Below are 23,212 nucleotides of genomic sequence, written 5' to 3'. Positions count from 1 at the left end.
TTCTCTTCCTTATTTTCTGCTTTCTCTCTCTCTCTCCCTCCGTGTTCGTATTTCCTCTTCCGTTGCGCACTCTCACAGTATATCCATCCTTGGATGTTGGCCATGGTTTGCAAAGAAAGGAGTTTGCTTGGTAGATGCATGGATACTATTATTATAAGCAAACTTTGCAAAGGGCAAGAGCACAAACCAACACTTAAGTCTTAGAATCTAGAGATATCAATCATAATTCATGAAATTAGGACATAATAATCAAGTTTCAACAATAATTGTCGCATTTAACATTGTAATCAACAATGTTGCATAAGTTCAACAAGCGTGCATTGCAAAGACACAAATTATGCACTAAACTTTAAAGTCTAAAGATCCAAGTTATAAGAGCTCCAATTTCCAAGTCAATACTCTAAAGTTCCAAGAGGCTAGCCGCTAAGTGCTCTCATTCATGGAAGATGGCTCCACTGTGCTTGAATGCTCATCCTATTAAATAGCATCTTGGCCATCACCATCACCATCACCATCTTTTTCCCAACGTATAAAAGAATCAGCCTTTGCAACTGATGTATGAGCTAGCAAGCGAAGATTGGAGCTTACATAAACTAGGTCATTTGTCTTCATTGTACCAAGATGATTTCTCTTCTTTGAGTGAATATGATTGTGCTAAGAATGTGATTTGCATCACCAAGTTGCTTCATGTCAAAGCTGCCATGAAGACTTTGCTTCAATGAATCCAAGGCATGAGTATCTCTGCCAGCAATCAACATGTCATCAACATACAAAACCAAGATAATTAGGCTGCCATCTGTTGCCTTCTTGGTGTACAAGGAGTGATCCACTTGACTTCTATGAAAGCCTTGGGAGTGCATGAATGTATCAAACTTGTGATACCATTCTCATGGTGCTTGTTTCAGCCCATACAAACTCCTTTTGAGTTTACATACTATTTTTTCTTTTCCTTGTTCAACAAACCCTTCAGGCTGCTGCATATATATGTCTTCATGTAGATCACCATGTAAAAACACAGTTTTTACATCCATCTGTATGAGCTCCATATCCTCAACTGCAACCAAGCCTAAAATTGTTCTCAATGTAGTCGTCTTGACTACAGGAGAGAAAATCTCATCAAAGTCAATTCCATGCTCCTGCTTGTACCCCTTTGCAACCAATCTTGCTTTGTACTTTGGTGAGGAACCAGAAGTGACCATCTTGTAAACCCATTTGCATGGAAGGGTTTTCTGCCCTTTAGGCAACTGCACCAAGTCCCAAGTGCCATTTTTTTCAAGAGATTCCATCTCTGACAACATGGCTTTATACCATTTCTTGCTGTCCTGTCTGTCCATTGCTTCCTTGAAGCAAGACGATTCACCACAGTGCGTCAACATGACATAATCAGCCACATTATTTGCATCAGCAACAAATCTGTCAGGTTGTCTAGTAGCCCTAGACGATCTCCTAACCCAATGGTCATTGTTTGCTGGCTGTTCCTGCAAATTTCCATTTTCAGCATGCTGTCCTGGCATTTCAGCCTGCAAATCAGCATTAACAGCTTGCTGTCCTGGCTATTCCTGCACATGTAGTGGCTCATTTTCATGGGCAATAGCTGGCTGATCATTTCCAGCATGGTTTCCTGCATTTACAGGTTCATTTATAGCAGGTATTTGTTGCTGTACAACGGGCACATTTTGTTGTCCAAAAGGTGTTTCTTCCCGGAATACAACCCTACGGACCTCCATAGTCTTTTCGGGCTGTTTGTGCATGCGATCTTCCCGGAAGATAACATCATTGCTACATATTACTTTCCTTTTTTCGGGATCCCGTAATCTATACCCCATTTCACCCTCGTCACCATATCCTAGAAAAATGCATTTATAGGACTTAGGCTCAAGTTTGCTGCATTTTTCTTTACGAATGTGCACAAAAGCCTCGCAGCCAAACACTTTCAAATGAGCATATGAAGGTGGCTTGCCCGACCACGCTTCTTAGGGAACTCCCCTCCCCCAAAGACCTATTTGGTGACGGATCAATCAAGTGAACGGCTGTCATAACAGCCTCTGCCCAAAAACCATGGGGTAATGCAGCATGAGACAGCATCGTACGGACCTTATCCTATATGGTCTGATTCATACGCTCTGCAACTCCATTTTGGGGCGGATTATGAGGGACAATGAGCTCCCTCTTTATCCCTTTGCTGTCATGAAATGCATGAAAGGCCTTGGACACATATTGTCATAGCGAAGACACTTAAGTGTCTTATCTGTCTGATTTTCAGCCAATGCCAAGAATTTTTTAAACTTGTCAAGCACTTCATCCTTGCTACGAATAGGGTAAACCCATACCTTCCGTATAGCATCATCGACAAAGGTGACAAAATATTTCTTTCCCCCTAAAGATAATCCTGGCATTTGACATACATCCGAATGTACTAACTCTAGAGGAGAAGATTTCAAAGAAAGAGACTTGTTGTGAGATGTTTGTGCATATTTCCCATAAATACAATGATCACAATGCTCAAAATCAGCATAACGAAGACAAGGCAAGTAACCCAAACTAGAAAGCACTTTCATTCCTGTTTGACTCATGTGTCCCAACCGGCCATGCCACAAAGAAAGGCTTGGCTGCTCGGTCACGGCAACAACATGGTCACGCACACTAGATACATGAAGTGGATACAAAGTATCACTCTTGCAACCTTTGGCAGTAACCCTAGATCCCTTATAGATGTTCCATTTTCCATCACCAAAGGTGGTATGAAAACCATCATCATCTAGTTGCCCTGTGCTAATCAAGCTCTTCTTGAGTTGAGGTACATGCCGTACATGTTGAAGTGTAAAGACAGAGCCATGCTGAAACTGTAACTGTACACTGCCAATATCTACAATCTCACATGCATAGTTGTCCCCAAAATGGACAACACCATATCGACCCCTTGTATAGGCGGAGAATCACTCACGATGAGGGGTGACATGAAAGGAAGCACCTGAATCAAGAATCTAGGTATGCATGTCATCATCTGTATCTGCAAGTAAAGCATGTGCACCAAAGTGTGAAGAGACAAAGAGTACATCACTCCCACTGTCACTGTCATGAGTGACTACATTCACCTCTTCAATTTTTACACTGCTCTTCTTAGGCTGACTGTTCTTCTTCTCTTCCTTGCTATCATCTGTCTTCTTGCCTTTTCCTTTCTCTTTCTTCCATTGTAGCAATCATGTTTAAAGTGACCCTTCTTTCCACAATGATGACATTCAACATCTTTGCCACGTGATTTGCTGCGTCCCTTGCTATCATATTTGCCCTTTTGGTGTGATCTGCCCCTAGTATGCAAAGCACTGGAAGACTTATTGGATGCATTGTTTTGCCAATTCATCTCTTCCATAAGTAGAGCACTCTCTACATCAGCATTCAAAAGGATTACATTAGAATTGCTCATAGGAGTTCTGAATGTATCCCAACTCTCTGGTAGAGTGCAAAGCAAGAAAGTAGCCTTAAATTCCTCATCAATCAAGAACTTCAAGGCAACCAGCTGGCTGAAAATGGAGTTAACTGACTCAAGTGAGTAGACATTGCTGTACCCTCTTTCATACGCAAATCCATAAGCTTTTTCAGCCAATACACTTTGCTTGTAGCACTCTTTTGTGCATACAGTTCTTCCAATCTAGTCCATATAGCATATGCAAAATCCAAACCTTCAATGTTGAACAGCAAGGCATCAGAAATCGATAGCTCTATGGTTGAGCGTGCAAGCTCATTTAACTCATCCCAATCGTCCTGTTCCATGTTTGCAGGCTTTGCCCCTTTGGTTTTGATTGGCTTTGTGTGCTTCTTTTGCAACACGATATTGTAGCTGCTTTTGCCAAACTGCAAAGTTATGTGTGCCTTCAAGCTTCTTTATGTGCATTAGATTACTGTTGTCATTGTTGCTAGCCATAAGCTATAAATGACCACGCAGAAGCACAGATTTCAGATCTTTAAATAAATGACCACACAGAAGCACATATTTCAGGTCCAATGTGCCTCAATGTCAAGAAATCGGGTTAATTTCAGCCCAATTTGTGCATGTACATGAAAACCCCAAATCTCGGGGACAAAATGTCACAAATTCTTGCAATTTCCGAGGCAAATTTGTTTCTCCTGCATCACATTCCCCAAATCTGGAAAAAGCCCCAAATTTTCTAGGTTCCAATGTCAAGAGATTTTGCTCAAAAGGGGCAAAATTTGACTAATCTGGCAAAATCCCCAAATTAATTTGGGTCAGTGCTTGCAATGTCTACAATTTTTGACTCGATAGTCACTGACAGACATGAACTATGTGCAATCTGGGAAAAGCCCCAAATTTCTGGGCCTAAATCTGCCCAAAATCCTGACTGTGCTCACACGCACAAACACCCGTCATTGAGCAAAGGGCTTGGTTGCATGGAAACTTTGAAAAAATTTAAAAGTTTTGTTAAAAAAAAGACGAATCTTCCCCGTTTCCAGCCGCCAGCCCGTCGCCTGATCGCATGATCTGTGTCTGCCCAGAAATGACGTCGCAGCCCGTCGCTTGTTCTCGTGAACTGCGTCTGACCAGGAATAATGTCATAGCCCGTCTCGCTACAACTGACTGCCGTCTGGAGCTGCCCACTGCCTACACGTCACGTATGCTGCTGCCCACTGCCTGCCAGGTCAGTGCCTGCTGTCGCCTGGTTAAGAAACGACCTGTCATGATCCTGTCTGCATCAACCAACTGCTCGATTGTGACAGCTCCTGCTCGTCGAGTCCACCTGGAACTTCAGCAACACCTGAGCTGTCTCTTGCCAGCTCTGATACCAGTTTGTAGGGACTGGTTAGGCACGGAGATCGAGACAGACTGTCATTACACGCAATGAGAGACAGAGAGAGTGAGTGAGAGCAGGGTAGAGAGTGAGCACGTTTTTAGGCACAATAACGAGAGAGTACCTTTAGGTTTTCACACACACACACACACACACACACACACACACACACACACACATATATATATATATATATATATATATATATATATATATATATATATATATAATGTAAGTACAAGTGCTAAGGGTGTGTTCACACCTGAGCACATTTAAAAGGCACGAGGTCTTTATTCCCAACATAATTGGCGGTGATGTGCAGTCCCCATTTCCCGTTGTGCCTGCAGCCATGAGGATGTTGTCTCTTTAGTTTTAGCTTGATCCCTTTGAAGGAGAAGAAGAAATGTGATGAGAGGAGCACTAATTCATGGCTGGCCAAATAGACAGTGTACTTTAATTTGTATTAGTTTGATGATGTGCAACATATTGGGCAGATACAGTTTATGTGATAGGGGAAGGCGTATGCTTGGTGAGTGGGGCTACGTCCAAGCTAGAGACATGGGCAGATTTTCAATCAGTTTTTTAGAAGCATTTCGTAATTGGTGATGAGATTGAAAATTTTCGAAAGTTATAGTAGCTAGATATGGGAAGAAGAGCTGGGATGCATATTCATAGGAGTTTAAAGATTTGTTACATTAAACAAAAGCCTTGAATGATCTTCAAGTGTTGCTCTACACGCGATACCTTTTTACATTGCCAATGGACTACCAGAATGAGATACATTGAAATCTGTTACATTTGCTGTTGGGTGTAAAGGCCCTTTATGCGCTCTCCTATGTATATATACTTCACACATGTGAACCCACTCTAATGGGTGTAAGTGTACCATACCCTAAGTATAAATACATTTTTTTATTCTTTGTGTGTACCGCATTAGTACACACCTATCTGACGACTCACTCTTACACTATCGCTGTCAAACACTGTTCAGCTCTTTGAGTCATTGAACTCCTCGATTATTGTGCCTGCTCTCAGCTCTCTTTCTCTATCTGCTTCCGCTTCGACTCTGCAAATTGGTATCAAAGCCAATGGCTCACGCAAGCAGGCAATTGGTCTGTTAGGCCGTTGAGGAGTAATTGTGCAGGTATTAGGTGACTGGTGGTCAGGTGACTGGTTGGGTGCAGCTAACGTGCCAGGCGCCAACAATTGGGTGCAGGCGTAGCAGGCCAGGTGATTGGTCGGGTGCAGGCACAACGGGCGTCAGACCCGGACTGACGATTGACGGAACTAGAGGTGACTGCTGCGCGATGAGACTGGAGGCATGCAACACGATGGAAGGCTCGTGCGTGACGGGGATAGGGTGTCGGGCTGCACGGACGACGAGTGGGCCGCACGAACGACGGGCAACAAGTCAACCGCCCATTTTCTTGTTTTTTTACTTCATCTTATTTTCCCCTCTCTGCTGAGTGTTCACACATACAAGCACAGAGTGCAAATCTGTTTCTTAAAATTTGGGGCTTTTCCTAAATTTGGTGCCTGACATATATTGCAGTGACCTTTGGACCATAAATTGCAGACATTGAGTGCATTGTCTATCTTTAATAGCTGATGTTTGCTGAAATGGCTGAGAATTGCTGAGGGAATAATTGCAGATTAGATTGAAAGGCAAGAGAGAGAAAATTCAGAATTCTGTGGCCAGTATTGGTGGAAGTTCACTGCTGCCCTACTATAAATTGTTGAGAGTCTACAGCCCAACCTTCACAGATGCCCATCATGTAGTTGGCAATGCTCGGGGGAGTCAAATCTGTTGTCGATTGCTCTCGGGAATCCTTGGTCAGCTGTTGCCCGCATTTCGTGCACTCCGTAATGGCTGGAACAGCTCTTGACAGCTTGCCCCCCACTCACATAGGAAGGTTTTGCCAAGTGGCAGCCTTCCAAATGGAATTTTCAGCCATCTAATTAGTTTTCAGAATTAATAATTCTGAAAATTAATTTCAGCCGTTTGTTTTTGCCTAGAAAATTCAAAGCATCCATCCAAAATTAAATTGGCTAGGCCAATTTGATTCCCAAGTGGTTTTGTGCATTAGTTGGTCCGTGAATTGGTATTAATTAATTAACTAATTCCTAGTTTCTAATGTCAACATTGATATTTAATGGCAAAATAAATGCCCTAGCCTAAAATTGACACGTGGCACCCACTAGTACTTGACTAGTATAATTTGTTACAACTTTTGCCTTTGACACCCTTTGCAAACCTAGGGCCCTTAGCCTGTCATTGTGACTTTACCTGACTTGCACGTCACATGCGCCTCAAGTGCACATTTTATTAATGCCTAAATCAAATGCTAAGGAAAGCATTTAAAATATATGTCCCCATGACAAAAGCCAATGATCAGGGCTTTTTCAGTGGTAGTAGTCATATTAGCAATCAGTAATGATAAAGAAATACTGCAAGGGGTGTGAGGCCTTGGGGCCAATCTTTTTATATGTTCAGGTGTAAGAGCTTTCTTGCTCGATTGTTTGATTCGTCTTCTTGTCGCTGAATTTTTGTGTTTTTAAGTGCTTGCAATTAAATTTCATCACCCTTTTTTGGTTCACTGAAGGTTGGGGTTACTGGCAGCACAGAAATCACTCTATATGGGATAACTATACATAGTACAAGAATTTGGAATTTCAAAAGTAAAATACCTTGACTAGAAATTGGTGGCTACTGTCAGTATTTTTCACCATAGTGCCACTAGTATTTGATACCTCAACATAGAAGAGATCTCCATTTTATACCACACAATTGCAGTAGGCATTAGGTGTTGCAAGTTCTTATTGGACATTATGGGTTGTGAAACTGCAGCATGCTGTAGGCCTTCCTCATACTGTGTATACATTTTCCTTACATTTGTGGGGTCTTTTTATCGCAGTTTTTAATAGGCAACATCATCAGCTTGCTGATAATAGTTTTGTAATATGTAAAATCATTAGAACCTTGAAATGATGTGGATGAAAGGATGGAGTCTGGACAATGATTGTTTAAAATGGTAAGCTGAAAAAATGATGATAGCAGTGATGACTCTGAGTTACCCCATAAACATTTGAGAGTGAGCTGAATTTCAATCCTTTTCAATTGCAGGGAAGTAATGCTAGAAAAACAGTGGATGGGAAAACCTGTGGACCGGTCGATATGCAGCTGGTTCTGGTCTCAAGTCAATGCTGCTACAGGATACCAACAGGTTTGATGACTTCATCCTTTACATAGTTTCCAACAGGCTCTGATCTTTATTCTTGCATGGCTTTCAAGTATATTACTTAAGAACAGAAAGTTATTGGTTTTTTTCTTATATATAAGCCTCTCATTTGCAAAAAACAAGTTATTGCAGATAAACTGTAACATAATTGAGCAAGACAGTGAACATGCTTTAAATGGCTACTTCAATAATCTTAGACAATAATAGGACCTCAAAATAGAACAAAACCTGTGGGAATGTTGTAATTGCAAGGCTCAACCTTTTTATCATTAGAAGGTATTGAATGCATGCGAGGCATTGTAATTTCTCTGAGTCTGTGCAGGGTCTTCTTGTCTTCTTTTTTTTGCCATTCTTGGGACTGCATGGATTGTTTTCTCAAAAGCAGGCAGAAGTGAACTCTTGTACCATTGAGAAACACTCTTAATTGTGCAAAGGATCACCTTATTAGTCAAGCATGATTTTTGCCTAATCCAAGCATGCCACATATATGGTGAATGTTGGTGTCACGAGGACGTGAAAATTTATTGCTTTGCTTAACATCTGATTAAAAGTTAATCAAATGTGCTAATGAGACTTGCTCATGTGAGGTGTAAGTCAATTATTTCACAGTGTCGGGGACCTACGACCCCGAGGTATTAGTTAGTGCCAAAGGAAAAAGTTGTAATAAGTTATGCCTGACCGGTACTAGGTGGTACCCGGTGTCAGGTTTGGGCCTAGACCAATTTATTAGCTGCTAATGTCAGTTGTAGCATTAGAGACTAGGCATTGATTAATTTATTAATACCAGTCTAAGGGTCAATAACTGCTCAGGGATTCTTGGAAGACAAAATGGCCTAGCCAATTTAATGATTGGTTGGTGAAATTAATTTTTTGAGCACTAGAATAATTATTTAATTAGTTTTTAGAATTAATATTTTGAAAATTATTTTAATAAGTTGGATAATGTTGAAAAATGGGGTTAGAAGGCTACCACTTGACAAAGCTGCCCATACAAATGGAATAAACGTTTTTAGGTGCTGGTGAAACTGTATTCCAGTCATTGTGAGAGAGAAGGAGGTTGTTAGAGAGCAAGGAGAGGTTGCTAATGTGATTTGGAGCTACCAGGGATTAGTCCTATAGCATGCAACAACAACTTGGAGCTCTCTAGGGGCATGTCACAGCAGCCCAAGGTCCTTTTGGTGTAGATGACAACATACAAGAGGGGGCAATAGTCTTTGTGGTGGTCCTAAGCTGTAGGTGATAGCTTCCATGAATGTTTAAGAAGAGCAACAATAGCAATGAAACTCTGAAATTTCTCTCTATAGCATTTTCTCTCATCCCCCACCCATTTCTCAAGTTATATGCATTTTCTAGTAGCTTGAGCCATCAAAGGAAGAGATGTCAGCTAATCTTTGTTTTAAACTCTAATTTACAATAGAAATTAGGGCTTTGAATGCCACCTCGGAATGCGTGCTCAGAAAGAAGGGCCTAGGACTTGAATTCTAGTAGTTGAAATTGAGGAATTTCAAGGACATTCAAGAGGCTAGCTAGCCAAAATCATGTTTGGGGATGGATTTGTCTTTCAAGGAGGAAGGTGAAGGCTAATCCTAGAGCAAAGGAAAGGGCAAATTGATTTGGAGGCTTGTTGGTAAGTTTTGACAGCAAGAGGCACTTGGATTAGCGGAGGATTAGAGGATCTGAGTTGTATTCCATCCATTTGCAATAAAAATTAAAGAAATACTGCAAGGGGTGCCAAATTTAGGGCCAATAGGTTGTTCTCTATCCAAGATTAAGCAGTAATATTTGCATTGTCAATTTATGTGCATTTTGTGCTTGCTGTAATTAGTGTTAAATCAGGCTATCACCATCCTAATCTGAAGAGGAAGGCTGGTTTCAGTTGGAATTTAAAATTGCTTATATGCTAAGATAGATAAATACTACATTGAGGTGGCAACAACCCCACCCCTTTTCAGCTTCTTACTTAGTATCAGGATTGCAACATTAATCTAAATGCTATGACAAAATGTGTGAGAGTGTTCTTTGATGAATCAGATGCTTCCTTGTTAGAAAAAAGTTTATTTTTTGTAGGAGCTCTTAGTTAAATATTTACAGGTGCCCATCATGTTTGAACATGAGGGTGTCTTTTTCCTAGCTTTGATATGCGGCATCCCTTGCTCACCACAAAGCTTGGTAGATATTCCTTAAAGTCTCGGCTGTTTTTTCCCATGTTGGAAATTGATTTAAATGCCCTCCAACAGCCCAAAAATGTTCTCAATTTGCATGTACATTTTTGCCAAGCAGCAACCTTTAAACCCCAATTTTACCATCATCTAGCTATTAAATCAATGTTCAAAATTAAATTTTAATTAATTCTAAAAATTAATTCCAGCCCTTTTGAGCGTGCCCAAAATAAAATGTGCCTATCCATAATTCAATTGGCTAGGCCATTTGTATCTTGAAGTGGTTCCTAATCTTTGTTGGCAATATCCTAGGGTCCAAACTGACAGCAACAACTAACCACCAAAATCCAATCGGCATTACTTACCATGACTTTTGTCTTTGACACCCATTGCGTCCTCGGGGTCCTTGGGCTATTACCATGAAATAACTGCCATGTGCAACACGTGCTTAACAACCTTTTACATTTGATTAGTAACTTAATCAAATGTTACTACCAAGATTAAAGCATCTCAAAATTTCACTCCCCCGTGACACACCATGAGACCAGCCTTCCTCGTTAGATAGATGGTAATTCTTGATCAAGGACTTAATTACAACAATCAGCTATAAGCATAAATTGAAATGCACATGTGTTACCTTAATAATCTTGTAGAGGAGACACCTTGTTGGCCCTAACACTAGCGTCCCTTTCAATATTTCTTTAGCTTATATTGCCAATGGATTGCTTACAAGCTGAGATTTCATAATCTCCTTTGCTGATCCAAAAACCCCTTGATGTAGATACAATTAGCAAACAAATTGGGCTAATTGCCTCTTGATTTTCACTCACAACTTACTCTAATGGAACCCCAACTGACCAAATGCTGCCCTAAATTCACAATGGATGGGTTGGAATCTGAAATCCCTGACAATACTACAAAATGCAGGTGCTAATTTCAGTGTACCATAACTTCTATTGATGACATGGGTCCCGAGGTGATGCTAAACCCTGATTAGTGTTGTAAATTGGGACTAACAACGAAAATCTCTTGCTGGATATGTTCAGCTCCAAATAGCTGAGATAAGCTGAGATCTTTTGAGACTGGGTTGGAGGAAGTGAAAGAATGCCACAAAGAGAAAACTTATGGATTCTTCATGGAGAAACCCTCTAGAATGGCTGTTGCTTGTCAAATCTGCCCAAGATACAATTGCCTGTTGCCTAGGCTCCCCAGAATGGCTGTCGCCAGCCTCTAGATGGTGTTGCCAGCCCTTGATGGGCTTCTACTATCACCTACCTTTGAAGGGTTGTAGATGGCTGTCACCTACAGCCAATGGCAGAGTTTTGATCAGAAATCTGAATTGCACCACCTTCTCTCTCTCTCTCTCTCTCTCTCTCTCTTTTCGTAAAAGGTAATTGTATTAATTACGAAAAAAAGGTACAAGTTTACATAATTACAAGATACACGAGGGCTCTAAGCCAACATGTGTAAAATCCCAGTATTAAGCCACGAAAAAGTTACACAAGTCATGGCAAAGACCCAGAGGAAATTGCCATATGCCAGGGAAGTAAGTCCTGTCGAGGGAGCAAGTCCGACTGCCGAATGAGATCTATCTGCCAATCCAAGAGACCTTTAAGCCTGGCAATGTGTCTCGGTACATTAGAGGCTGAATAAAAAAGAAACGCATTCCGAGTGGTCCAATTGTGCCAGCATCCCCAATATCTAAAAAAGTGGAATAAGATCTTTATATGCAACTGTGGCGGTGTGGGGTATTTTGGGTGCACAAAAACCCAATCGAAAGGGGTTAGTGAGGACCCCACCACTGTGCGCCAAACCTGTGACAAGAGTGACCAGATATTCTTGGCGAGCGGGCAAGAAATAAATCGATGTCGGGCCGATTTCACAGTAGTGGTGCAGAAGAAACAATTGCTGTTCGAGATTCGACGCTTGGAAAGGGCCGAGGCAAGAGGAAGACCACCAATCATCACTCGCCAAAGAAAGAATTTACATTTGAAAGGTGTCTTATTCAACCAGCCCTCCATCACAGTCGCCTTCCACCATGACTGAGATTTCCGCAATCCCCATACAATATTAGCTTTAACACCCAGCCATTGATGATCTTTAATCAGAAGATGATACACCTGATTAGCAGAGGCCTTTTCCAGACTCAACCGGCCTGCAAGGTCCTAGTCCTGCCAAGGACGATCCATAGCAAGGGCAAGAAAGGGTTGCTTGCCCTGAAGCACTAACAAAAGCTGGTCCCATAAATCATGGTATCCATGCGGGATTCTGAAAAGTCTCCTGGCAGTACGAAACGATGCGAAGACATTACGACTGGCAAGGGTGGCATCCGCAACTGAAGCCACACCTAAACGAGCCATGCGGTTAAATTTTGGTCTGAGCTCATGTTTGTCTTCCCATGAAAGTAATCTCGAGACTGTCAACAATTCTAGTTGAAAGGAGTTAGTATGCAAGCGGTCCTCCATTGGATACCAACGCGCCTTTTGGAGCACCACTTTCCAGGAGTCGACCAAAAACAGAGATGAGGACAGACTGGAAAACCGAGAGTTTGCATTAAGGACATGCCACCAGGAGCTCCGAAGTTGTGTATTACCATGCTGAAGCCCGCTGTCCTCAAGAAAATAACGGGCTATATTCCACGGGTGATGATCCACACACATAGCGCGAAAAAGAGACCAATAAAGTGTCAGCATATGAGTTTCGGCATCCAAAATAACTCCACCACCCAGGCGTTTGGGGGTACATGTATGTGACCACGAAATCCACGAAATACCTGCGTGCAATGAATCCTTCTTCCATAACATGAAACGAATGGGGCGAGTGAGAGCCTTCAAAGTAGTAGGAGTCCACGGCAGCAATGGCAAGAAATATGTGAGCATTGGCAGTATAATTGTCTGAGCCACTTTGAGGTGGACATGGAAGGGCCACACTTGCGACTTCCAATACATAAACTTAGCTGCTAGTTTCTGTGAAATCCACTCCAGTAGTTGCTTTGGCCGAACATCAACACCCAACAGGTACCCAACATGCCTGACAATGGAGCCACGGGGAACAACTTGACCCTGCCAGCCCAATGACTGTAAATCAGACTCTGTGCAACTGAGAATGGCTGATTTAAAGGCATTGATGCGAAGACCAAAAGCATGACCAAAGAGCGTCCAAACATCTAATGCCTTGCGAATGTTGTCCTTGTTCGCACGCAAAATCATAAAGCTATCATCAGCCAAAGATTGGCTAATGAAGTGCTGTCCCAAAGGAAGAGACAATCTGGCCAGCTGGGCAGAAGCTGCCATTGAAGATAACATGGAAAGAACCGGGTGGATCGCTAGGGCAAAGAAGAGAGGACTCAAAGGGCAATCCTGTCTTATCGAGCGTGCAAGGACAAATGGCTCTGTAATCCCACCATTGAGCATAACGCACGAAGAAGCCGCAGCACTAATGATGTAGATCAATCGGGACATCCGAGTACCAAAACCCAGAGCAGACATAAGTTCTGCAATGAAAGACCAGTCTAAATAGTCAAAAGCCTTTTCTAGATCCAATTGAATCAATACCACTTCCTGACTACAGTGCCTTGCATAGTCAATAGCCATTTGCACATTTAAGATATTATGCAGAATGTTGCGGCCCTTAATGAAACCATATTGAAGAGGATGCACAATAGCTGGAAGGTGCTTGTGGAGCCGATTCGCTAGCACTTTGGAAAATATTTTATACATCGAACCCATCAAAGAAATTGGTCTCCAATGTTGCAACATTGATGGCGAAGGAACCTTTGGAAGCAGTTTGAGAAGGCCTTCTTTCCATGAGGAAGGCATGACCCCTGTTTCCCAAACTTGCTGAAACATAGCCGCCAATGGCTTCACCAGTTGGGTAGCCGAGCTCTCAAAGAATTCATTGGTGAGACCATCCCAACCAGGGCTTTTATCCTTAGGCAGGTGTAACAAAACATCCATAACCTCCTCCTCACAAATATCTGCCTCCAAAGTAGCTTGCATATCAAGTGGAACCTAATGGCGGACCAGATCATAGAAGACAGCGTGCATGCGTAACTTGGTCAGAAGGTGACGGAGAAGAACCAAGAAGATCCAGAAAATAATTTCTGCACATATTGACAATGGTCTGCGGATCAGTGACCATGCGACCTTCTGAATCCTGGAGTCTAGTCATATTTTCTTGAGCAAGAGAAACATGGAAGGCGTGAAAGAACTTATGAGTCTGACAAGCAGTATCTTGCAAATTGTCAGTCAAGTTGTGCAGTTTGGCCTGCTGATAAGATTTCAATTGAAATTCTTTAATAAGATCAGCCAAACGCATCGCCAGTGACAACAGAAATTCATCATCTGGGGTGCCCACCAGCAGGGAACGAATCAAAGCCAGTAAGTCCTCCGCTGCGTGTCGATGCCGCCGACAAATAGAGGCATGATGGATCCCATACTACCGAGCAACCTGCTGCACATTAGAGAGCAGTTGTGCAAAGGAAGCTGAGCCCTCAGAGGTGAAGTCCAATAAAAACCTCTCAATCAATTGCTGCATATAGCCCTGAAAGATTGGATGCTTCAAATAAGATGAGTTGAAACGTAAAGGGAGTCCATCCAGCAACTGCATAAAGGGTGCAATGGGTTGTGCAAGTATCTCAAGCTGGAGAGGGAAATGGTCCGACAAGGCATATTGCTGCAAGACTTTCATTTCCAGCATCTCGGGAAGAAAATCATCCTCCTGCATGATATACATTCGGTCCAACCGCAACCATGTAGTTGCATATTGTGCGGAATGAAAAGTAAACCCTGAAGAAGAATGGTGGAACCAAGACTAGAGATCTTGCTTAAGTACCTCAAGAGCAAAGGCATTCCACATCCTACTTTCCGAAGCATCCATCACCGAATGCCCTTAAGTGGACTGAGAAGAGTCAACACATATATTGAAATCCCCCATCAAAAAACCCCTTCTGCCAAGTGACATGGAGCTCTGCAAAGTCTTCCAAAGATCCCGTCGGGATGAAGGGTCATTCGGAGCATAGAGGCCCATCAACCATAAGATCTCTCCTTCAAATAAAACTTCGATTACCACAAAGCGGCCCTGTACATCATTTTTAATAAGAACAGGCTGGTATTTCTCATGGACAATCATAAGCACGCCAGAATAGTGCATAGCATGTGTCCCTGCATAAAACAAGCGAAACCCATGGCAATCCACAACTTTTCCTGCTTCACCGTGACTCTTGTGCTCAACCGCACACAAGACATCCCACTGGTTCTCATGCAAGACAGTCCACATGGCATGTTGCTTATGGCGAGAACAAATGCCTCACACATTCCACGTGGCTATCTTCATATATCTTCAAAAAGAGAATCAGGAACGAGGCACCGATTGCCTCGATTTCACATTTTCTGCGAGAATGTCAAGGACACCTTCATCCAGAAAATCAGCTAACACTGCAAAAGAATTCTGACTGCCCGCTTTAGAGGTAGATGGAATATCCACTGCCTTGGGAGTGGAACGGGGATAATGACGATCCCAGGGTGTAATCACATTACCTCTAGTATCAAACGCCAACTTAGCAAGTGGGCCCTTTGGACCGTTTGTATATACTTTCCTCGTAGACTGATTACGGGGAGCAGAAGGAATCACAGTACGCGCAGCATGCTGTGAAGAGAACATTTCTTTCCTGCGGATATACGTGTGCATCGAATCCTGTGAAACATTAGGCCCAGAATCCGCTAGGCCAGCATCCAATTTTTTACATTTTTTGAGACGTGCCTCTAGCCAATCATTGCTACGGGAATCCAAACCCAGGACTTGTTGTTTACCTTTATCCAAAACATTAGAAGGCTGGGTGGCCTCCTGTGACGGAGCATCAAGCACCATGTCATCCATAGGCAGCACAACATGTGCATCATCTGAAGACGGTTGCCTCTCTGGGCATTCGGCCATAAAATGCCCCAATTTTCTACACAAAAAGCAGTGTCCTGCAAAGTTGCCCCATTTCAAGCGAAAGTGCAAAGGATGCATGCCACAACAATTAAGGCGAAGCCACGCAGGCCTTTTCCTAGCCGTGTCCCATAACATACACAAACTGTTTCGATTCATGGCCCTTAGGCTTGGGGGAACTAGCACCATTCCCACAACTACCATCGTATCCTTTAACAATGGCCAATAGACAGCCAGACAATTTTCCACTTCAACCTACACCGGGCATTCACGTTGAAGCAGACGCTGAAAATCTGCCATAGGGCGCCATGGCACAACATGGACCAAACGACGATCAAAGAACAATGGCAGTTTGGATAGGAGCTCAGCCCGATGCTTCTCCGATTTCAACAGCACCTCATAGAAGCCTCGGGGTCCAACAAAGATATCCTTAACACACTCCCCTTGTAGTAAATGGTGCAGCCACTGGCGAATATGGGAAAGCACTGGAATCCTGCCAGTGAAGAAGAGTATAACCGCACGGTCATAAAACACTGAAAAAGAGCGTAAGACAGTTTTCAGGTCCACCGTGGCTTCCAGAACTTCTTCAATTCCCAAGTCAGAAAAAGCTTCATGATTATGTTGGACATAATCGCCAAGCAGAGTATTGACAAATTCCAGCAAATGCTCCCAGTCAATCTCCTGCGAATCCACAGAATCAGAGGCAACCCGCGCATAGGAACGTTCCTGAGAACCCATTGTCTTGTTGGAAGTATGCTTGGAGCATTTGCCCATAGGCGGAAAGTCAGAACCAGAAGGCATCTCCTCCGTGCAAGGAACCATATCCTCCGGTTCCTCTGTATCAGAATCCGGACCAAGGGCTGCCACGGTCTGGTCGATAAAAGCCATATCCAGGCCAGCCATGCTTCTGTCCTCTCTCTTTGTCTCTCACTCTCTTGCTCTCGCACTGTCGCTAGAGAATACGTGGGGCTGGGCGCAACCCTAACCGTGCAGATGTAGGAGGGCGAAACGCGTGGGGCTGGGCGCAACCCTAACCACGCAGGTGTAGGTGCTGGCAGATGGCGGCATGGAGCAGGCAACGGTCACAAGGCACAGGTCTGTCAGGGTGTGCAGCCGGAGTCGATGTCGCAGGTCAGTAGGGCTGGTCAAGCACGGGTGCTCAGTAGTAGGGCGGGTCAAATGACAGGCCAGACGGACGCACAGAAACAGGGACCCGCGGTGCAGGTCGATGCATAAAAGCAGGGACCTGCGATCACACACTCTCAGCTGGATAGAAGGCTAGGGCCGTCGGGTAGGGAAAACGGCTCAGTTTCGCTTGCCCTGGCTCACGATCCGTCTGCTGGCGCTCAGTGTTGCCCTCTCGCTCGCTCGCGTACAGAAGGTCAGGTCGATTGGGGGAAGGGTTCAGGCGCGCAAGGCAGGGTTGCGCAGGACAAGACGACGCGCAGGGCAGGGATCCGCCATCGTCTCTCTTTCTCTCTCTCTCTCTCTCTCTCTCTCTCTCTTTCTCTGTCTCCCATAAGTTGGAACTTGATGTGAATGCCCTTCAACAACCCAAAAACGTTTTCTTAGTTTGCATGGGTGTTTTTGCCAAATGGTAACCTTCGAAACCCAAATTTTAGCATTATCCAATCATTGAATTAATTTTCAGAATTAATTAGTTCTGAAAATTAACTTTAGCCCTTTGGCCTTGCCCAAAATGTGCCCATCGATAATTAAATTGGCTAGCCCATTTGCAACGTGGAGTGGTTTTCAACCTTTGTTGACCCTTACATTGGTGCTAAAATCCAACTAGCATTACTTATCACAACTTTTACCTTTGACATCCACTGCATCCTTGGGGCCTTGGCGTGTTGCCATGAAATAACTGCCATAAACAATACGTGTGCTTAACAACCTTGCACATTTGATCTGTAACTTAATCAAATGTTACTAGCAAGATTAAAGCACCTCAAAATTTGTTGTCCTTGTGATAGACCTACTTAGCATAAACCATGGTTGAAGCTATCAATGGCATTCACTAACATGTTGCTATTCATCAAATCTATTGTAAACTATTGAAAATTGAGCATAAACTGATCATTTACTGATATGAGAATTGATCACAAATTGGCGCAAATGTGATCCCAAATTAATCACAAACTAATTGCAAAAACTGATCAAGAAATGATGTAAAAATCGATGTGAAATTGATCCCAAAGTGATCATAAATTATTCTTAAATCGAGTTGACATTGGTCTCAAAACTAAGGTAAAAACTCATGCCAAAGTGATCATGAACTGACCTCAAACTGATGCAAAAGTATAGTTTCAGAGTTGTGGTAACAATTATACTTTGCATATTTCTCATAGTGGCTAGTACACTAAATAGTGACCTCATGGCAGACATACTGTCAGCATAGTACCTTGGATATATGTTGAATACATTTGAGATTCACTATGTACGAGATCTTTCCAAAACTGGACAAGTGGAAATGCTACCTCTCCCTTGAGCATCAGACATTGCTTTGGACCCCTGCTCTATTGAGTCTGACTGAGCCCAAAGTGAAGTCGGCTCTAACTGAAAGGCATCTAGGTAAAGCAACAACAACTGAGGACGGTTTGCCAAGTCATCCTCTTCCATCCATTTTCCATCCATTGGTGAAAAGTTTTGAAACTTTAGTAAATATCTGCTGGAAAGTTTACCTGTGACCCTTCTTTCCTTTATGCCAAAATTTGCTTAGGTACCAAGATCTCATCCAGTTTCTCAACCTTAGGTTGAATATATGCAGATACATCCTTTGGTATATCACTATGAAAAGGCCTTAACAAACTGACATGAAACACATTGTGTATTTGCCAATATGGAGTACAATCTCTCTTGTTCTTTTATTTTTTTCAGCCTTGGCTTTTCAAAACACAATGATATATAATTGCCCTTTGCAAATTGCAAAGATTGTCTATGGCGATCAATTGCCTTCTTTTGCTTTTCTTGTGATTTTTGAAGTGTATACTTTATCTTTGCATAGACCGCATCCAAGTTTTCCACATAGTAATCAACCTCAAATGTCTTATTCTTAGTATGCATGATAGGTGGTACCTTCATGCCACCCTCAACCACCTTAAACGTAGCTTTACATGAAACTAGCCTTCCTCTTTGGATAGGGTGGTAAAACTTGATCAAGCATTTAATTACAATAATTAATAACTGAGCATAAATTGAAATGCACAATTTACCTTAATAATATTGGACATTGGACACCATGTTGGCCCCAAAACTGGCACCCGTTTCGGTATTTCTTTAACTTTGATTGCTAATGGAACGAATACAAGTTGAGATTTCACAATCTTCTTTGCTGTTTCAAAAGCCCCTTGTTGTAATAATAATTAGCAAGCAATTCAGGCCATTTGTCCCTTGACTTTTCACCTACGCTTGCACAATTGGAACCACAAATGGGCCAAATGCTACCCCAATTTGCAATGAATGGATTGGGATATGAATTCCCTGACAATTACACATCAAGTGCTGAATTCAGTGTACAATACCTTCTCCTATTAGCATGGGTCTTGAGGTGGCTATCAAACCCTAATTTCTGTAGAAATTTAGGATTTACTGCAGAAATTCTTTTGCTGTCCACCAAATATGATTGAGATTAGCTTCAAATTGCAAAGAAATGTTGATATCTTTTGAGAATTTATTGGAGAAGGTGAGGGAAAGCCAAGATGAGAGAGGTTTGGTTTTCTTCGCAAGATAACCCTAAGATTTGCTTGCTCGGGTCCTAGCTTGCATTTAATGTAGTTGCCTACTATAAGGCACCTTCGAAATGTTGTCATCTGATCAAGAATATTGTTGCCAGCCCTTGGAAGGTGTCTCCTTGTTGTCCCTTGCTTGTTGAGGCCTGTAGATTGCTTTCTTTTGCAACAAATTGTTGTTCTCTGATCAACAAATGGACCATCATTTCCCTCTCTCTCTCTCTCTCTCTCTCTCTCCTCTCGAAGCTGTAAACTACTCGAATGGCTGAGATCTAGCCCCCAAAAACGTTCTCAGTTTGCATGGGTATTAGTGGCAGTCTTCTAAATCCATTTTGCAGCAGTATCTAATCATATAATTAATTTTCAAAATTAAATAATATTGAAAATTAATTTTAGTCTTTTGACCTTGCCCAAAATTAAATGTGCCCATCCAATGAAATTGGCTAGGCCATTTGCAGCTTTGAGTGATTCCCAACCTTTGTTGACCCTTTTACTCGCATTAATTAATTAATTAATACTAGTCCTTAGTGTCATCATTGAAAGTTATTGGCTAAATAACTGCCCTAGGGTCAAAACTAACACCAATTGATCCTCAAAGCCCAGTTAGCATAACTTATCACAACTTTTGTCTTTGACACACATTGCATCCTTGGGGTCCTTGGCTTGTTACCATGAAATAATTGTTGAAACCAGTTTTCCTTTTGTGGATGGGTGGTAAATCCTTGATTACAACTTAATTACAATAGCAAATAATAAATGTAAATCTGAAAATACAAAATTACCTACTAATCTTGGACAATACACACCCGATTGGCCCCAAAATTGGTGCCTTTTCGGTATTTCTTTAGCTTTATTGTAGAAGAAGTTAATTTACAATGGGATTCTCGCGATCCCCTCGCAATCTAAACTCCCCTTGCTGTCCAAAGTGACCAGCAAGTCTTCAATCTGATTTGGCTCTTAATTCGAGCACTTAATTGGCCTTCATCCACATCATAGACGATGGAAATTCCCCAAATTCAATGGTTGGGTAGTTCTGAATTAAGCTGAAATTCACCTTTAGCCTTGAAAAATCCAAGTCTTGGAGCTTTCAATTTTTGGCACACTTTTTGAGGCTGCTGCTAAACCCTAATCTTTGTTGTAAATTAGGAGTTACAACAGCGAAATTTGCAATTTCTCAGCTTCCAAGGATCCAAATGCTGAGATCTTTGGAGCAAGGCTGTGAAATGGTTGGGAGATGAGAGAGAAAGCTGTAGAGAGAGAAAATTCGGAGTTTTGTCGCGAAGAATGACTGAAAATCAGTCAAATGCAGTTGCTGCCATGCCACAACAGCATTAAATGCTGTCGCTTACAGCTGAGACATCCAAATCAGCTGTTACCTTGTACTTGGATGCAATCGCCCAGCTATGGAGGGTTCGAATTTGCAATTGTCTCAAAACTCACTCGTAGCTGGCTACAATGACTGAAAATAGGCTGGCCATTGTTGCTCACAGCTCTCCCACATTTGGTACAACAAGAATCATCTCGTTTTTTCTATTCTTCAGCCTTTTACTAGCATGTATGGGCAAGTTTGCCAAGTGGCAGTCTTCCCAAATATGGATGAATATAGTTGCCCCGTGTGATGTATCCATAACATTATCGATCCGAGAGATTGGAAACTGATTCTTTATCATGATCTTGTTCAAAGCACGATAGTTAATACATATATGCCATGAATCATCATTTTTTGCACCAAAAGCATTGGAGAACAAAAAGGAGATGAGCTGGGCTGAATCAACCCTTTTTCTAACAGCTTATTCACTGGACTCATAATCTTCTTCTATTGGGCTATATTGACTTTGGAGGGTGGCTTATTAGTTGGGCTACTTCTAGGGATCAGATCTATGCCATGATCTTTAGGCCTTTCAAGCGGTAGCTACCCTAGAAGTGACTGAGAGAAGCAATCATCATATATTTTTTCAGAAATGATATGGGATCCTTCTCTAACTTAGACATATTTTTAACATTCTCACTATCATCTTTATTCTTAGTGCTGAAAGATGATTTTTCATTACTTTCGAAATGGTACTTGTAGATATAACAAGGATAGATTTCCCTTTAACTTTACATAAAGTGTGAGAGTCTTTCCCTTATGTTGAACAATGATCTCTTTTGCATGTGAATCAATCACTGTATGGATACGGTGACACTATGGCGTACCAAGCAGCACATCACAACCCTCAAGTGGAGCAATGGAGAACTCTTCGTTATCCATATATCCTTGAATGTGCAATTGAAGCTTTCCAATGAGTGGTGTGCCAAGCTCTGCATGGCCTTTACATGCCATTTCAACTTTTCCCATGGGTCCCATTCCATTCTCTTTGATGTCTAGATGGGCTGTCATATCTACAAATATGAAGTTGGCTTGTGCAACATTATCAAAGAATATCAATGCATGTTGTTCCTTAATTTTGCCCCATGCTTTGCACAACTCGGTAGCATCATCATTGGGCTGATCACTAACAACATCATACACCAATCCCATTGACATTTTGGGCTTTTTTCACTTGGGATCTTCTTGATTTTTGGATTTTCTAGCTTGCTGACTATTGGGACAATCCTTTGTAATACGACCCTCCTATTCAGAAATAAAGCGTTTATTTGCAGCCATCAATTGACTATACTGTGCTAATGTTTTCTAGCCCTTTCTTTGCTATTTTGGCAACTTTTCAGGTTGATTTTCAGATCTGCTCCTTTTCTTAGTCTTAAACATCTTTTTATTTGGGTTCTCCTCACTCCCCTAGAAGCCTAAATCCTTCCCATGCAACAAAGCATCAGCTAGTAGTCTTTATGAGCTGAGACATGGTAGAGATGGTGAATTTTATGTAAAAATCTTTGATTCCTTTGGGCTGTCCATAGACATATTTTTCCACTTGCTCATGAAGGGGTACCAGACGATAAGAAGTGACGCGCATCAATGCATCCCAAAACTTCTTATTGTATTGTTCTAAATTCTTATATTCCCTAGTGTTAAGCTTATTCCAAGTTGTTATGATATCCACATCAAAGGTACTTGTCAACCAATTCCGTGCAAAAATTTGCGTGAGTTGTACCTATGTTGATGGTGCTCTACCTTGCATCAAGAGTGTGGACCACCATTGCAATGTATTCCCCTTCAACAAAGTGGCTACCTTTCGAATCTTAGAGGATTCGTTGAAGTTTCCCCCTGAGCAAGCTGCATCAAATTGCTGAATGAAGTTTCCCCTTGAACAAGCCGTATCAAATTGCTCAATGAAACTATAAGCTTTCAGCCTAGCTTGTGCATCACTGAAGGACGCAAACTTCATTGCTTTTTCACCCTCATCATAGTC

At 42.1% G+C, this 23,212-nt stretch overlaps 1 protein-coding gene across 3 annotated transcripts in view; it reads left to right on the top strand.

Annotated features, from left to right (window-relative positions):
* The window catches only part of ZIP4 (Clathrin adaptor complexes medium subunit family protein), a 77,680-nt gene that overhangs the window by 9,755 nt on the left and 44,713 nt on the right, over nucleotides 1-23,212 (top strand). For 2 of the 3 annotated variants that reach the window (XM_087683441.1, XM_087683450.1), the window contains one exon: nucleotides 7,930-8,029. In XM_087683441.1, the coding sequence (XP_087539567.1) occupies nucleotides 7,930-8,029 (100 nt within the window). Of the gene's footprint in view, nucleotides 1-7,781; nucleotides 7,838-7,929; nucleotides 8,030-23,212 lie in introns of those variants that run through there. The other variant, XM_087683434.1, reaches the window with a different exon arrangement.

This window comes from Lygodium microphyllum, chromosome 1 (genome assembly GCF_053477565.2).
Source record: "Lygodium microphyllum isolate KBCC chromosome 1, Lygodium_microphyllum_v1.1.10, whole genome shotgun sequence".
Lineage (NCBI taxonomy): Eukaryota > Viridiplantae > Streptophyta > Polypodiopsida > Schizaeales > Lygodiaceae > Lygodium > Lygodium microphyllum.
The sequence above is the reverse complement of the archived record's forward strand: the minus strand, read 5'-3'. Positions and strand labels throughout refer to the sequence as shown.